This window comes from Amblyomma maculatum, chromosome 6 (genome assembly GCF_055883805.1).
Source record: "Amblyomma maculatum isolate TAMU_Amacu chromosome 6, ASM5588380v1, whole genome shotgun sequence".
Taxonomy (NCBI): domain Eukaryota; kingdom Metazoa; phylum Arthropoda; class Arachnida; order Ixodida; family Ixodidae; genus Amblyomma; species Amblyomma maculatum.
Genome location: NC_139349.1, coordinates 162775445 through 162793633, shown reverse-complemented (window position 1 = coordinate 162793633; position 18189 = coordinate 162775445). Strand labels below are relative to the sequence as shown.

The 18189-nt window shown below is 47.6% G+C and overlaps 1 protein-coding gene across 1 annotated transcript in view; it reads right to left on the bottom strand.

Annotated features, from left to right (window-relative positions):
* Positions 1-18189, bottom strand: part of LOC146187332 (glutamate-gated chloride channel-like) — an 82101-nt gene that overhangs the window by 43204 nt on the left and 20708 nt on the right. The window contains exons 4-6 of the mRNA XM_084608191.1: positions 10945-11168; positions 10023-10105; positions 5714-5848 (exon numbers count right to left, since the gene is read on the bottom strand). Of these exons, the coding sequence (XP_084464317.1) occupies positions 5714-5848; positions 10023-10105; positions 10945-11168 (442 nt within the window). The remainder of the gene's footprint in view (positions 1-5713; positions 5849-10022; positions 10106-10944; positions 11169-18189) is intronic.

Here is an 18189-nt window from a genome sequence, read left to right as displayed (position 1 = left end):
GTTTACGCAGTTGTTCGTCGATGGCTTGTATAACTGTATTCCAGGATGGCTTGCGTCAACTCTGCCATAAACACCGTTCCCCTGTCCGTGATGAGCACTTCTGGGGCGCCGTGTCGCAAAAAAATTTATTCGACAAAAAATTTGGCGACTTCTGCCGCCGCACCATTTGGTAGCGCTTTTGCTTCGGCGTAATGGGTAAGGTAGTCAGTGGCCACAATGATCCACTTGTTACCCACAGACGAAGCTGGAAAGGGGCCGAGGAGATCCAATCCAATTTGTTGTAAGGGCAGGTTTGGGGGCGGAATCGGGTTTAGTAGTCCTGCTGTTCTGATAGGCGGCGCGTCTTGCGTCGTTGGCACTCACGACATGTCTTCACGTAGTGGGCAACATTGGCAGGCAGTCGCGGCCAGTAGTACTTCTCCTGGATTCGACGCAGCGTGCGTGCAAATCTGAGATGGCCTGCTGTGGGCTCCATCATGCAACGCTTCCATAATTTCCTGCCGGAGGTTTTTAGGCACTACAAGAAGTTGCGCAGTCCTGGTGGATGCGAAGTTCTTCTTCACGAGGAGGCGCTTGCTTAACGCGAACGCAGATAAATGTCGTCTGAACACAAAAGGAGGGGAAGCGGTCTTTCCTTCTAAGTAATCGGCTAGCGCTTTCAGCTCAGGGTCTGATCGCTGTTGTTCTGAGAGATTGCTGGCGCTTACCGGTCCCAAAAAGGCATCGTCGTCATCGTAATTCGGGAGGGGGGCGTCGAGGGGAGCGCGTGATAAGCAGTCTGCGTCGCAATGCTTCCGACCCAACTTATAGACTACAGTCAAGTCGAATTCTTGAAGTCGTAGGCTCTGCCTGGCAAGGCGGCCGGAGGGATCTTTCACATTAGCCAGCCAGCAGAGTGCATGATGGTCGCTAACAACCTTGAATGGTCGGCCGTATAAGTACGGACGAAACTTAGAAGTAGCCCAGATGATCGCAAGGCACTCCTTCTCGGTCGTCGAGTAATTGACTTCGGTTTTTGTGAGTTACTTGCTAGCGTAGGCGATTACTTTTTTTTTGTCCGGCACTCTTCTGGACGAGAATGGCTCCTAGGCCCACACTGCTCGCGTCGGTGTGAATTTCGGTGTCGGCGTTTTCAGCAAAGTAGCCAAGTACAGGAGGGCATTGCTTAAGTTCGTCGAAGGCTTTTCCTTGTGGTGCTTCCCATTTAAAAGGTAAGTCAGCCTTTGTAAGCTGCGTCAACGGTTCATTGATGTGCGAAAGGTTTCTGACAAATCGTCGATAATAAGCGCACAACCCAAGGAATCGGTGCACAGCTTTCTTGTCGACAGGCGGTGGGAATTGTGCGATTGCAGCTGTTTTCTCCGGGTCTGGGCAAACACCATTCTTACTAATGATGTGACCTAGGAAATGCAGTTCTTCGTAGGCGAAGTGACACTTATCTGCTTCTAGCGTTAGCCCCGATGACTTCATGGCTTCCAGCACTGTCTGAAGTCGTTTTAGGTGATCTTCAATGTTTGATGAGAAGACAACAACGTCGTCCAAATTTACCAAACAAATGTGCCACTTCAAGCCTGCCAGGACTGTGGCCATTACTCGTTGAAATGTGGCTGGTGCGGAGCAGAGACCAAATGGCATCACCTTGAACTCTAAAAAACCGTCCGGTGTGATGAATGCGGTCTTCTCGCGATCTATTTTGTCGACCTCAATTCGCCAATATCCGCTCTTCAGGTCCATCGATGAGAAGTACCTTGCATTGCAGAGCCGGTCGAGAGTTTAGTCGATGCGGGGAAGTGGGTAGTCATCCTTATTAGTAATGTTATTCAAGCGTCGGTAATCAACCCAGAAGCGAAGTGTGCCGTCTTCACCAAAACGACTGGTGCCGCCCAAGGGCTCTTCGATGGCTGGATTATGTCATCACGCAGCATTTCCTCAACTTGATCGCGTATGGCCTGGCGTTCTCGCGGCAATACACGATAGGGGCTTTGGCGCAGAGGTCGGGCGTGTTCGTCCGTTATAATGCGGTGCTTGGCCAGTGGTGTTTATCGTACCTTCGATGATGACGAGAAGCACTCCCCGTAGCTTCGAAAAAGACTGAGAATCTGATCTTTCCTTCCGTCTTCCAGCGTTTGGTCGTGGAGGGTGAATACATCTTTGAGGACCGCTAATTCGTCGAGAAACGCGATAGTCGTGCCCTTGTCGAGATGGCGGTATTCTTCGGGGAAGTTGGTTGCCAGCACCTTAGCTTGGCCTCTCCGGAATTTCGCGATGCCTCTTGCGATGCCGACACCTCAACAGGGGACACCACAGTTGGATATTTCCTAAGGTGATGCCTTTTGCCCTGTGTATGCGCCCGCTTCATTCAAGCGTATGAAGGACTCTCTTCTACGCGGTTGCAAATGAACGACGCGCGTATGTTATCTAGATGACGTCATTGTCTTTTCTTCGACCTTCGAGAGTCATCTTCACCACCTTGAGGCCATTCTTCGAGTCTTCCGAAGAGCTGGCCTGCAGCTGAATTCAAAGTGCAACTTCGGCCGATGTCACGTCAAGGTACTCGGACACTTGGTCAAGGATCGCGGCGTTCAACCCGACGCCGACAAAATTCGTGCTTTAAGTGCATTTTCTACACCCCGCTGTACCAGTGACGTTCGTAGTTTTCTTGGCCTTTGCTCGTATTTTCGGCGGTTTGTCCCCAACTTTGCGGAGATGGCTCGTCCGCTCACCAAGCTTCTAAAGAACGACACTCCATTTTGCTAGGACCTACAAATCTCAAGCCTTTTTTGCACTCATTGCGGCCCTCACCAACCAACCCATCCTGGCACTCTTCAATCCCTCGGCACCAACGGAGGTACGCACCGATGCCAGTGGTTGCCGTATTAGTGTCATTCTCGCCCAACAGCAGACAGGTTGCACTGGTCATTGCTTATGCCAGTCGCCTCATTTCAGCGGCTAAGCGAATTTATTCAATCACAGAACTTGAGTGTTCAGCGCTCGTGTGGGCCATTAAAAGTTTCGCCCTTACTTGTTTGGTCATTCGTTCTCCGTCATCACCGACCACCACATCTTATGTGGGCTTTCTTCGCTGAAGGACATTACTGGTCGTCTCGGGCGTTGGGCGCTGCGTCTTCAGGAATACACTTTTTCTATCGTCCACAGGTACGGTCGGCTACACACGGATACCAATTGCCGGTTCTGCAACCCGGTAGATCAGCCGTCTGAAAGCGAGCGTGACAATCACCCCTGTGTGTTGTCGATCTCTGACCTTCCAAACATTCGTCATGAGCAGCGCTCAGATCCCAAGCTTTGAGGCTTTATCAACCGCCTCAGCACTGCTCACCCTGATGCTACCCTTGCTTTATATGTGCTCCACAAGGACACTTTATACAGGCGCAATATGCGACCAGATGGCTCTGAGCTTCTACTCGTAGTCCACGACCACCTGCGTACCATCGTTCTTCAACAGCTGCACGACGCACCCACTGCGGGTCATCTTGGGGTATCTCGTATACGTACTGCGTCCGCCGGCGCTTCTTTTGGCCAGGCCTCTACCGCTCTGTCCATCGTTACGTGGCTTCTTGTGACTGGTGTCAGCGATGGAAGAAGCCCTCGATTGTGCCTGCTGGATCCCTACAGCCGATTGACATCGCAATAGACCCATTTTCCCGACTTGGCCTTGATCTCCTCGGGCCTTTTCTTCTGTCTGCTTCGGGAATAAATGGATTGCGGTGGCTACGGACTATACTACGCCCACACCCTTACACGAGCGATACCCACCAGCTATGCAACTGACGTGGCAGTGTTTCTCCTCCACGAGGTTATCCTGCTCCACTGTGCTCCACCAGCTGCTCACTGACCGTGGTCGCTGCTTTCTTGCTCTATTAGTCGAAGAAATTCTCCGATACGACTCCATTAAGCACTACTTCACCATCGCTTACCATCCACAAACGAACGGCCTCACAGAACGCCTCAATCGCACACTCATGGACATGCTGTCAATGTATGTATATGTATCAGCTGATCACCGTGACTGGGATATTACCTACCGTTTGTAACCGTTGCTTATAATTCATCCCGGCACGATACAATGGGCTACTCGCCCTTCTATCTTCTGTTCGGCTGTGGCCCTTTTCTTCCATTTGACAGCGTACTGCCTCCCACCGTTAATGCAAGTTCCTATGTTCGTTACGCCATATCCCGAGCTGACGCCACCCGTGTTATTACTCGCCGCTGACTGGCTTCCTTCCAAACCTCTCCAAAAACGCCGCCATGATTCTTGTTATCGGGATGTGCACTACATTCCGGACTCGCTTGTCTTGCTCTGGACCCCCGTTCGTAGAATTTGGCTGTTTGAGAAGCTGTTGCCATGCTACCGTGTTTTACGGGCAGGCACTTCCGTGACATACGGGGGCACCTCTGTGAACCCACATCGACAGTTCGATATGCCCCGTACAGAAAATTGTTCATGTCGCTCGCATAAAGCCGTACCACTGTAGCTGTAGTTTCTCAACATAGTACGCACCAGGACTGTGGTTTTCGTGCCGGGGTAATGTTACGCTTACACCATTGAAGAGGACGACGATGGACTATAGAGTGATAGACGACGGAGCTGAAGAAACGGTTGGGGCTTGCCTGAACACCTACTCCTCTCATCACCTGTTGTGGTGTCACCTGTTGTGGTGCTAGCCTTCTGCCACGTATCAATATATTTAGCTTCTCTCGAACCCTCCAGTTGCCAAACCAGATGGTTGGTTCAGAAGACCCGAATGTTGGCCGACTTGCTACATGATAAGAGAAGATGCACGGCTCGGACGCACGGACAAGAAGATGCACGGACAAGCACAGGGAGGGTGCACTCACACATTGCTCATTTGCGCTGTGGATTTCGAACGCTTCTGCGATTTCCCTGGATATCCTATCCCGTCCTCTAGCAAGAATCCCGTCCTCTGCTTGTCGCAAAAAGAATTGGATTTTCTCAGAGGCAGGGTAAATGTTTAACTTTTTTCTTGAATGCCCCTCTCCGCTACTTTTGTTAATCACCTTGTGCCACGATTTTAGTCCCGTGTTTTTTTTACAGTTATATTTTAATGCTTTTATTTGCCTTTTTGGCTATGTATATATCTGTTTTACTGGTTTTACTTTCCGTCCCGGCCTCCTACACCGTGGTTTTTATCGCTTTTAGTCTTTTCGGCGTTTCATCTTTTTATCGTTTTTTACTCTTAGACGTGCTTACACGGTTTCGGTAATTGTGCAGGATCGCATTTGGCCACACCCCTCTCTTTGTACCTTATATATGCGTCCTGCTTCGGAATAAAATTTCAGTTGTTAGTCAGCGCCTGTGTCTTTGTCTCCCTTCCTTTGTGTTTCTTCCCGTTCCTTGCGCTGTTTTATTTCATTATGCAGTACCAACTAGCCCGGCATCTTGCACCACTGGCTAATGTTTTAACCTATAGACTTGCACATTTAACATTGCCAGAATAGCAGACGTCTTAGCGCAAATAGGTTTGCTGACGGACGGAAGCTCTGCTTAAGCCCTTGTCGTCAAAAACAGCCGGTCTAGAAAGAAATTTATTACACAATGCATACGAACAATTCATGCTGTTTGTTAGTGGATACTCATTTGCTTACCGATATACAAACTAATTGCAAAGGAGAGCAGCAGAATTCACAGAGGGTTGTAATCTCAGAGCTACCGAAGCCATCCTGGTCAGCATACCTGTACTCGTTCGACTCGTGCAACTGCCCTGCAGGAATCCAATTATCTCGTAATTCTTGATGACGACGCCTGTGCCAATCTTCACAGCGTCAGGTTGCTTGTAATAGAAGACGATGTCATCCGTGGTGTACCCGTCTGCATAACAAAAAAAAAATTTGCACAGCTAAATGGGCTCTTGGAGGAGCTGGCATTCATACTATTTAAGAGCGAACAGGATCATTCGCTTGATTTTCGATTCTGCATTCCACTAGCTGCCTAAAATATTTAAAACAGGAAATTGGATTTCGTAGACATACAAGTATTTAGGGTCGCTCAAGGCAGAACGCGTGAATGGGATCCCGGACATGCATTATGTAAATGAGAGGGCCATGTTTTGGCACCAATGTCACACGAGAAAAGGAGGTAAACCGAGGTGCCGCGTAAATGAGAGCTACCCTTATAGAAAAGCCGAGCTGAAGTTTGGTCGTCCGAAAGCAACGCCGCATTTTTCGCTTGGTGGAGGAGCGTGAAACGTTGCGTCACCTCCGGAGCAAAAGGTCAGCTTACTTCTTGTTCAACTGCACCGAACGAGCTTCGGGAATGGTTATTATGGCGCTGGACAGAAGCGGCCGCCCCACCGAGGCTAAAGGGAGCTAGTAATTAGTGTTCTGTCGAGGGTTGTCATAACAATGGACTAAGGAATAAATGACGAACAATTTTCTCTGGGCCGCTTTGGAAGGCTTATTTTTCAACCAATAGTCTCGTTAAAAACATTTCCGCGTTCATTGTGGAAAATAAACAGCGAGTTTCTCCTGAAGTAAGAAACGAAGTTCGGCTGGTCGCTTGATATAATTATAAAATTCAACGCTACACTGTATGTGTGTGACTGTTCGTGCCTCTTCTCGTCCTGTCTTTACATTTGTACTTGCTGAACCAAGTCCGCAATAATGCGTAAACTCAGATATGTCGCGAGACTAATAAAGATAGCTTGGACAAACGTGTTTAGAGTGTGCAATGTTTAAATACCACGCCGAGAAAATAATACCCACGAAGGTTTGCCGTGCGCCTGGCTCCTCCGGCGTGACTACTTTTCGGCGACTCAAGTTATTTCGCTGCTACTTAAGCGATCTAAAATCAACCGAAACGACAAAAATCGTTTTTGCGACGACCGCGAGCCGCAAATATGAATATGCTCTGAGGAACACCTGCCTCAAAGTATTCATATCGGCCGAGAAACCGTCGGGAACTGAGGTTCTTATACGGGAAAGAGGCCTTCGTAATCGTGAAAAATGCGCAAACAAGTCCAGGATCCCGTTTATGCTTGAGCTGAAAGCTCAATTTGCTGCCACTACCCTTATGAAATGCGCTGAGGAATCAACTAAATATAATGATAAATAAAGGTAAATAGGCCTGCTAAGTCTAATATTAAACGAGACACTGGGAGCGCTCCTTCATATTTGTTGTTTGGAATGGAGATATATGCTGGAAAGATTTCGAACCTTACCAACACTATTATCACGTGCCATCTTCGATATTCGGTACAAGCCAACATCTCCATCTTTCATGCCATCGATTATGGTGAGGTATGTGTTTAGTTTCCTTTTATGTTTTCTTTATATTTATTGGAATTTATTGCATTTTTGTTGCTCATACTTCTGTCAGCAAACTTGCCTCGAATTTCAAGTATAGAGCGTGCCTGAATGTAGAGCATTGCAAAGCGCGTGTACTGCGTCATGCTATTTGTATCTTTAGTTATTCTTTTGTCAACCATGTTGTACACTACATTGGCACTGCGATGATTGCATTGATGAAAGTCGCGTTTTTCTTCTTCTCAATTTCATTCTATGCCGGAACTGCTGCATTTTTGAAGTGATTCAACATTTACCATTCGTTGGTAAACCAGCCTTCCTGATATTTCATACAGTGCGCATGAACAAAGCAGAATGTACTCACTTAGAGGTCTTTCATACAAAAAGCTAGCAAGTAGATATGCTTTCAGAAAATGAGTTGAAGTTCATAACAAACCACCGCACAAGAACAAATCATTTAGGACACTCAATATGTTTTCTTTCGGCTAAATTGGGACCGCTATACGCAGGTGAATACGGCAAGTTGCTTATTCACGCGTCAGTTAGTCGCCCCTGTGCATTCAATTGTCTTCCGTGGAGAAGGAAATATCTGCACCCTCCTTGTCATTGGAGCAAGAGGGAAACGAGTGATCACTGTTTCGAGGGAACGAGCAAATATTTCACTCGAATATTTCGAAACCGTCCGGCAAAGCTGGGAGAAATTATTCTCACTACGACAAGTGGGAAACGACCCTTAGTTTTCCTGCTTTATGGTCGGTTCTCGAAACTGCCACCGACTCGCAGTTTGCCGTGCCTTCAAGTACCACTACGAAGTTTCTTTCGTTTGCGGTTGGTACAGAGAAAACGCCTGCCGTCAACCACAATCGCATTACAATCTGTTCTTCCCAGGTCTAACACAGATTGTTTTGAAATTTTATGTTTCTCTCGACAGGAGATGGCGCCTTGTCTGCTACTTAACGGGAAACCGCCACTGGCGATAGCAGTGCTTGCCAATAACTCCGAATAGACGTGGCAAAATATTTCGGTAAATTTATTAAAGGTCTGCAAACAGAATGCTGTCTTAGTCATGTGCGCCTCAAGGAAAACGCTCGCTAGTAAAAAACAATTCCCGATGAGCAATTCATTCGTCTGCAGGTAATTGTGCCTCCAGTGCGGCTCGCACAGCAGACTACCTTCTTTTATGAAATTTTAATCACTATATCGAATTTTATCGTCACGCTTCACTCCCTGACGCGCGTTTAAAACTAACGTAAGATTCAGTTAGCTACTTCGATTTTATATTCCTTTCACTGCAACTTGTCGAAAAGGCCAGGGTTGTTTTTGAGAAGCCTTCATAGTCCAAAAAATCACCTTCCTCACGCTACACCCCTTATCGAGGAGTTGCAAACTTTCATCGCTACCTGTCAGTTACACTTCCTCAACAACTCGTTACCTGCTCATAACCGAAGGGACACTAGCTCAACTCTTAGTATTAAACCAGCACTAATCTCCAGAAAGAAATCTTTTTGCAGGAGGGTTATAGCTATACCCCACAAGGCCTACGACTTTGTTTCGCCTGCACACTAACCGAGACAAACGTGACGTCCACCTTTAAACTAAAGCCGCATCTGGTAGACAACTCCCCCACAGAAAAACTAGCCGCTCTTCATAACCAACTCCGGAAGTTGAAAACGTTACGGAAAACCCAGCTGCAATCGAAAACAACTGCCAGGTAGCCGCCTGTCCACCTACTCCCTTATCTAGACGGGTACTCAAAAGAGCGCCCTTCGGAAGCGACACTCACCTGCCTGTCGGCCCACCTTCAACTGTAATAAAATGTTGTTCAGCGTGCGAACATGTTGCTTAGAGTAAACATAGAGGAAGCAATGTGTGGAGAATTAAATACACTTTTCCATCTTAGAGAGATGACCCTTGCGGAAAAAGAATGTAAGGAGCAACGGATAGCGAGAGCGAAAACAAGGTCGGCCAGTCAGAGCCAACAGGTGCGACAGTAAGAGGCTATGTTGCATGACACGCTGTAGTGAATTGATCGGACTGGGCGAACGGAGAGTGAGCACAGCATGTCAGAGTGATGACAGATTAATTGGGTGCCGGCACTCACTCTGCCGGTCAAAGCACGTCGTCAGTGGCTTGGACGGCTCCACCCGCGAGGTAGACTTATGTGAAGTAGTGATATTTCTCATCTATCGCAGCAATCGCCTCTGAATCCCCCATCCCCCCAAAAAAGAAAGCTAATTAAGGGACAATCATACTGGGATTCTTGGCCTACGTTACCCGCATAAGCAGAAAGGTGACGTCCATACAGCAACATAAACACAAGTTTTTGTCATGATTGCGGTCTTTTTAGCTCTGATTTTGTCATGCCAACGCCTATCAGCTACAAGAACACACCATTACTGGCACTGATAGCCCTGTTCTGCCGCGTGTATGAGTGGCTAGTTGCAACCGATCGCACCAACCAGAAGCTGTTAAGCTCGTCAGACTACTAATCGATAGGCCCACGCACGTTATCCAGACATCGCGCATCCGTTCTCGGGATAGGTGAAATAAAGTTATTCTTAATCACCTGAGAGGCGTATTCATCCAAACAATTTAATTATGACAGAGCCTTGAGCAACTCAATATATCTTATTTAAAATGAAAAGATAATGCCATACATTCGACGGCACAGAACACGATGGCACAAAACAAAGCAAAGAATTCGAGAACATTAAAACAGTGCAGACTGCGATACTGCTTACAACTGGGCATGATCACTGCACAGCTCTGCGCATCGAATGGGTACTTCTTGAGGTTCATTGGGCAAGACAGCTTGAGAGTCAACCTGCGAAGGAAGAATGAATGCTCAAATTGCCGCTGCGTTCTTGAGCAATTTCAACTCTTGAACCATTTCATTTTGCGCTTTTCAATCTACCTTACGTTCTCTTCACTAGCCTCTGCCATATAGCGCAAGCACGAAAACTGTAAAAAAAAGAAGTAAGTGACAAGTTTTCATGCTTGGAAAATACATTTTTTTTTAAATTATGCAAAAACAGCACGCTCTTTTACATTTTTTTACCGTTAAGAAATATAAAGTCTTCGCCGGCTAACTATACGTTTCTGTTTGTTCCCTTAAACGTACGCTGTCACTACAGACCTTCAGCAGTCACGCTATTTATTTGAAATATTGTTTATCATATTCGCTATATAAGGACAGGTCTTGAATATCAACAGAGCTCTGCAAGTGTCTACTAAATTATTCTGCATGAGGCCAGAATAATCAAGGTATTCCTCGATAATTACGCAGCCGCCTAAGGCAGCATCCTTTCACTACCGAGTTTAGTTTAAAGATGCTGGCATGCATTGTGCACGTGTAACTGACGACGATTTGCCATTCCTAGAGTAGACATGCATAGAGTAAAGATATCATTACTAGCATGTTTACTACTCCGTTATTTAGCTTCATTTTGCTTGTCTATGATGAACCAGAAAAACAAACTTTTTCAAGAATCAGATCCACAGTTTAAAATGGCACCTAATACCGCTGAGTATAGGGAAACAGCAAAAGAAGAAACCAATACTCCACCAAAAAGGCCGTAATCAGCATGAAGTCTCTTGTAAAATATCGGCTAAAGACCATAAGCCCAACAACAAGCACGGGTAAAAAGAGCTGTATATACTCACCTTGTGCTGTAGAGAACACGTCCAGTTGAGAATATCCGAATAAATGAATTAGGCCGGGGCACATGGTGGAAGTACCCTTCTTTTTCGTTAGAGAAGAATGCGTCCGGCCTCCAGATATTTTCAGGCTGGTACAAATGGAGGTACTCGACGTCTCCCGCACGATCATCGAACTGTAGTCGCGGATCGACCCAGCTTTGACGGAAGTACACTTGCATCGTGTAGTCCTGCGAGGGGTCGATACATTGTTCAATTGCCAACTACAGTAACGATGTGTCTATGAAAATACGCTGTTTATTCTTTAGGCCGCTGTTTTTGTGTGTGTGTGTGTGTGTGAGAACGTGAATGATAGTTGAGGCTATTATCAAAGTGCTTTCCGTATTTCAATTGTGCCTTCGAGTTTTGAAAAGCATATACTTGCCAGTCTTGCCTTTCTTCCCTATCGTATTGCTTTCCCGTTTCGCTTCGGTACTGTTTAATTCGCAGAAGACTGAGTGGGCAGTACAGGTTTCAGCAATGTAAAACAATTGCGCGAGGTTAGAAGAAGGTACTCTAAATAATGGCGCAGCAAATAGGGCCGACATCGGCACTGGTCAACAAGACAGTATACGTGCTCCCGTGTAGCTTGCATACGGGCCTGACGTTAGACCGTGCAATAAGCAGTTTTCTTTAGCACATACATGCGGCGTCTTATTTTCAGGGCGTCTGTGCATGCTTCCCTACAAAAGGCCCACAGGCGCCTTCTACAAACATTTTCTATGATGCAAACACTGACACTTAATATATATACTCATTAATCCCTGTTTTCAATTTCCATTTTCTCCTCTTGGCGCCTAGAAAACTGTTCTGCTCTTTCCTAAACAGTAGACTTGAAAAGATCTTAAGGGAAAAACGGTTTCAAGTTTTCTCCTAGATGGGAATTAATTATGGGGTTCTTTAGGGTTGTGATGTTTGTTCGTGAGAAGACAATAAGTATTTAGCCGAAAAATACTGATTACATATAGAACGTTTTGTTTCTATCAGTGGATGCACGTTACAACATTAAGAAAAAAATTAGCTTTTTTTTTAAGAGCGCGGCGCCGTTGCCTAAGATGTGCATGTTATAAGGTGGCTTGACATTGGGGAAGTCTTTTAAGAAAAGGAGTGGTGTATCAATTTATGTAATTAATTGTTTGTCCTTGGTTCATTTTATTCAATACTACAAATTTCTATTTAACAGCTCTTTCTTTTATTGAAAAACTTTGCGTTCAGGGGGAAGTTTATCTTAGGCCTCCACATTCTACTTAAAGGGGTTATGAAACGGCTAGAAAGGTCACTGACAAACGTTTTCAATGTTTAGAACAAATGCTTCCGAATATTTTTCTAAAGTAAAGCTCCTCGGAAAAAATCCAGCGATTTATTATTAATTTTTAAAAATTCCGTTTTTTGAAATTAGCGGGCTGCGCCATTTCCGCGTGGCGGCGAGATTCGGAACTCTTCTGCCGTGATTGCCTACGTCACAAGTGCCGAGAGTGACAGGCCACGACAGGCTGCCATTGGCTGCAGCCGCGATGGCCACTACGTCACGGACACACTTCCGGTTGCTGCGAAAGTCGTCTGCTCGAGTGCTGCATGCATGCACTGCATGCGTGAACCCGAGCTTGACGCTTCGGTTTGCGATGTTAACCGAAAAGGTGGTGGCGTCCGACTGAAAGTGGCGTCGGTAAAGGAGTGCGAAAAGAGCACCAGCTGGTCCGATTTCACACCGTACCCATTAAATAGGCAGCATCAACCTTCATGTACCGACCGACGGCGCAGCAGTGTACTGTAGTCCCGTGTCCCGTCTCGTCTTTGCCTAATCGACCATTTGTACGGCGTGTTGATAATTAAATGGAACGTGCGTCAAAAAAAAAGGTCTACCCTCAGCTTCATCGCGAAAGTAGAAAACTTCGCGCCATATATGTGCAGCACCGGATGCCGCCAGGTTACCGCAGAGATGCCGTCCGTGGGCGCTGCGGCCGACGGCACTCCAATCGTGTGCTGCTCCCTGGCCGTCGCTAGGCCTTGTTTATTTGCGTCGAAGCCACGACGGACGGCATTTTGGAATCACCCGCTTCGCTGCGTCTCTAGCGTAGCCGCTCGCATGCTCATGTGCGCGATTCTTGCGTGTCATTGCGAAAATCAGTGACAACCTGCGCTGCCGAACTGAACGTGCCGAGCTGCTTTGCTGATGTTTTGCGCCGTCGATTCTGGCTCGGACGATGCGTACACATGAGATAAAACACGCGTGCACGTTACGCATTGGCACTTCCTAAACGATGTACGAAAGGACTTAAAAAAAAACACTATACTATCCTTTTTGTTAATTTCAATTTTAAGATTCGCCGACGAATAATTCGTGCTCACCTGTCTTCCGATATCCAATCTCTGTAGCGATCATCAGTCCGTGCTCTCGTCGATGATACGCGTATAAATTCCATTCGTTATGCACAGCAGATGCCTCTCGCCGACCATAATGAAAGCAGCTCCGGACTAAAAACGACGACGACATGTTTGCACGCGGGCTACTCCAATGCTCGATCGTCTGCCAGCATCCATGCAGAGCCGATGCTATCGTGTCAACTCCGCGAGGGGTCACCGGCCGCCGTTGGTCAATCCGCAGAAGACGGTACCATAGAGACTGACCCTGGCAGCGCGAGAGAAGAAAGCGGTCTTGTAGAAAGCCGTGCTCGGCAGGAGTGCACGCTAATTTGCGCTGAATGGGACAAATATATCAAGGAAAGTGCTCCCTCCGCGACTGCTGCCGGTATGTTTGGACAGCAGCTTCCCACCTGTAGGTATGCGCTCGCGAAGGCCCCGAGTTGTTCGGGCTGCTGTCGCACACAATTCCGAGAGGTCAAGAAACTGAAGAAACCGGCGGTCGAGGAAGACAGCAGACAAGGTTGAAAGCTATGCAAACGCAGACGGGACCGGAAAGGCAGAGACAGTGAATGCATGGGCGACGCTCCGGGAAAACAGGTGCGACGACCGGAAGTCTGAGAACCGAGCGTCGCCCTATGACGCTTCGTGGGCGGGGCTAGCGGTGGGGAGTTCCCGAGCTGGTTTCTTCGTTTTTGTTTTTTCTGGTGTCTCCGTGGGCGGGGCTAGCGGTGGGGAGTTCCCGAGCTGGTTTCTTCGTTTTTGTTTTTTCTGGTGTCTCCGAGTGATGAGTTGAGGGAAGCAAGGAGGAGCACCGTTTTTAATCGCCGATATCTCTTGTGGTAATGAAGCTAGCTAAAAAAAATCTTGCGTCGAATTGACTTGTGAGGGAGGGACTATCTCTCGACCAATTTGCTTTACCCCATTTTAGGCATTGCATCACCCCCTTAATGTGGGCGCCTTCAATTGCTCCTTTGAGATATCGTTTTTGATCAATGAAGAAAAATACATACACATCAAGGCACTATCACTGGGCGGCAGCCTTATTTTTCTCAGATAAGGAATGTCCAATAGCAAGATTCCAACCGCGCAAAATACACGCTAGTCTTAACCGTCCACGTCCAGCGGTTTTAGACAAAACATTATTGTTTTGTAACTGTGGTGTAGAGTAGAACTTCATTAGGAATATGTTGATGGGAATTGTTTAGGCTTCACTTCTTTTGTATCAAATTTCATCTTCAATCTTTTTCCTCCCCTAAAAATGAGTAGTTAATATTACTATAGATACCAATAGGGCACGTTTTGCAAGAATTTGGGCACGCTGCAACCCTGCCGAAGAAGAATCAACGGACACACTGTTTTCTGCTGTAGAGTTTTGCGATATGGTCTGAACTTCCAACCTGAAATTTTTCCCAGCATTAGCTTCTCACTTCTGGGTACAGTTTAATCGATTTATGTGAATGCTAGGGCTCTCGAAATTGCAAACACAAAAAGCAACGATGGTAATTGTTTACAATCTCTAGAATGTTGTATATAGCTCTCTGACCTAGTGTGCACACTGTCAGAGAGCTATATATACGTCATGTTAAATGAAAGCATGAGCTTACTATTTTTGTGCTGTATAAGAAATATCTCCATACATAAGTAAAATGTATTGCTCTCATACAGTAGGGAGTAATACAACGACCGAACTTGGACGCGAGTATATGTATTGTTACGATGCGGCAAGACGATGAAGAAAGACGACAGAACATGACCGATGGCGATAGTAGATGACGTTTAATGAATTGCTAGCGGGCCTAGAGCGAACGCTCCTGCCCGCGCCATTGGCGGCTTCTTCCTACTTGCTAGGTCGTAACATGACCCGGGGCCACCGAGCGATAGTCCCGATCGTGGACGTGGAAGTTTATCGATGTTGATGAATTCATAGTATGATGATGGGCGTGTTTTCTGGATGCTTGAAGAAGAAGAGGAAGAAGTAAAAAGAGAACGGCTTGCCGGCACGATGATTCCCAATGAACCTTGGCCCAAGACACTCTCGGGCCACACGTCACCACGACCCCTTGGCGGAGGCCAAGGCACGCACCGCATGGCATAGGAGGGGGACGATGTCTTCCAGTGTAGTGGTGTCTTGGGTCGTGGGGTCGTTGGTCGTCTGATCAGGTCAGTGGGGTCACATATGGTCGTTTGGGTCTGTCCTTGTGTCTTGTGGTCATGTGTGACATCTCGGGTCAGTCTCGCCTTCGTCGTGTCGTGTGGCTGGGGCGGGGAGATGGGGCGGTGGAACGCAAGGTCTTGCTGGGTTTGGCAGGCTGGCGAACAGCCATATGCGATGCCTCCTCACCTTCAACCGACGGCGCACGAAGTCGCAGGGAGCCGCAGCTTCGGAACAGGATGAGGGGGGTGATGATGAAGTACCCAGCACCTCGAACCAAATGTTACGATGCGGCAAGCCGATGAAGACCACAGAACATGACCGATGACGATGGTAGATCTCGTTTAATTAGTTGCCAGCGGCTCCAGCGCGAGCGCGCTCTTCTTCTTCTCCTTCGTTATAATGGCACATACCCACAGTGGGGGATTGGCCAGAATTCGTTGTAGATGACATAATATAATTGATAATGCCGATTGATTTGACTGTATTATAGATAACCTAATAATTAGGAGTTAGTGTTGCTGAAATAATTTGAAATTTTGAGGCAATACTAGTAGAAAGCATTGAAAAAAGGAATAAATTTGTAAAATAGTAAAAATACGAATAAAAAAAGTACAATTCAGATAGATCAGCGCTAACACACAAATCTTCCAGTAGCAATAATATAAGTTTGAAGTAAGTCACACACCGGTTTTAGGGCATACCCTTTGACGGTTGCACCAAAGGAGAGGAGGACAGGAAGTGTAAATGGCAATCCTAGGCGAGCAAGAGGTATTTCTAGATACTTTCTTCTCTGAGTAGCATACCTGCGGCAGGAGAGGATGTAATGTTCAATTGTTTTTACGTCATTACATGACGCACAAGGATTCCACGGCGTGAATTCAAAGCGACATAAATAAAGATTGAGGGAAGGAATTCTACAGCGCATGAGCATTATGGAGACCTCACATTGCCTCGAGGTGCAACATCGGACATTCCAATGGAAATTTAAATGGTTAAAATCCGTAGTCGCAAGGAGTGGCTGATGGCTCAAGGAGTTTAACGTTTGAAACCGTTCAAAACGGGATATATTTAGCAATATAATATTGGGTACAACATCGGCAACAGGCTCCTACCCGCGCCACTGCCCGCTTCTTCCTCCTTGATAGTTCGTAACAATATATATTGACACGGTGCAGTCTTTGTCTTCACTATGCGCTGATCGGGAGCGTGTGCCTCCTCGAGGAGAAGAAACCGACATTCTTCCATTGAGGTGGGCCCTGTCAGTTTTCTGCCCCTCTGTGCGCGGTAACTTCCGTGACCTCTGTGTCCCGGGGTGACTTCTGACTAGACTTCACGTCGTGACATCTGGTGCAGGTGCTGGGTAACGCAAACCATGCTCCGAACACCTCCAACCACCCGAGACTCCATTTCTCAGGGAACTCCTGCCATCGAGACCACGCCTACCCATCCGGGTAGCCGACGGCTTCGAGGTCTTGAGCTCGAATTCGCGCCTGTGCTATTTTCCCGTGCTGCGAGCTCGCCATCATCTTCTCCAGCACCGCCTTCGGCGACAACACAACCACCCATAATGATGCAGGTCGATATCACTGCGCCCTCCTTCGTGTTGCAGCAGCCGCGGGAGATACCCACTTTCCAAGCCTTTCCAGGCGACGACCCGGAAGACTGGCTGGATACATTTGAGCGGGTAGATCAGTAGAGTCGTTGGGGCGATGACCAGAAACTGCAGCATGTATTTTTCTCGCTGGACAGTGCAGCTCGTACATGGTTCGAAAATCATGATACTATTCCCACGAGCTTTCACCACCGTTCTCCGCAAAGAACGCGCCGAGCTGCTCCTACAGATGAGAGCTCGGCTCCCTAACGAGAGCGTCCTTGTTTACTTCGAGGACATGATGAGGCTATTCCGTCGCGCTGATCCAAACATGTCCAAAGTAAGAAAAGTTCTCTATCTCATGAGGAGAATTAAGGAACCGATCTTCGTTGGATTAGTGGGATATCCCCCCACGACCATTTGGGGATTTGTGTCCGAGGCCACTACCATCGAGAATGCGCTCGAGATGCGATCCAAGAGTACGAGCGGCCGTCCATCCCTATTGCTGCGGCCGCCGACACTGGTAGCATTGACGTACTCCGCGAGACCATACGGGCCGTCTTACGCGAGGAGCTGCAAAACCTATTTTCGACGGCAGCCCCCCACCAAGTATCCTGCCTTTCGCAGATGGTTCGGGAAGAGGTCATCCAGGTAGTCACTCCACCCGAGCCACTACCAACAATACCACCACAGGCCATGACCTACGCCGCAGTCACTCCTCCTGCCTGCTCACCTCCCGGCCAGCACCAAGAAGCTCCTGCCTACATACGTCCAGCACCTCCCGCTCAAGCTCCTCAGTTGCATCCACGCAAAAGCGACATCTGGAGCACTCACGATCATCGCCCGCTGTGCTTCCACTGTGGCGAGGCTGGTCACCTGTTCCGCAATTGCTATTACCGACGAAAAGGTCTGCCGGGGTTTAGCGCCGACGCGCGAAAGTGCAGCGTGATGAACGGCCCCCTGTCATTGACGCGTACTTGGCTGAAGCATCCGGAATGCCCTATGACTACTCACGGTCGCCTTCACCGCACCATTACTCTTCGTAGACACGTCCAAATGCTGGCTTGACGCGGGTCCGCTCAACTAGCCCCCGTCGGGAAAG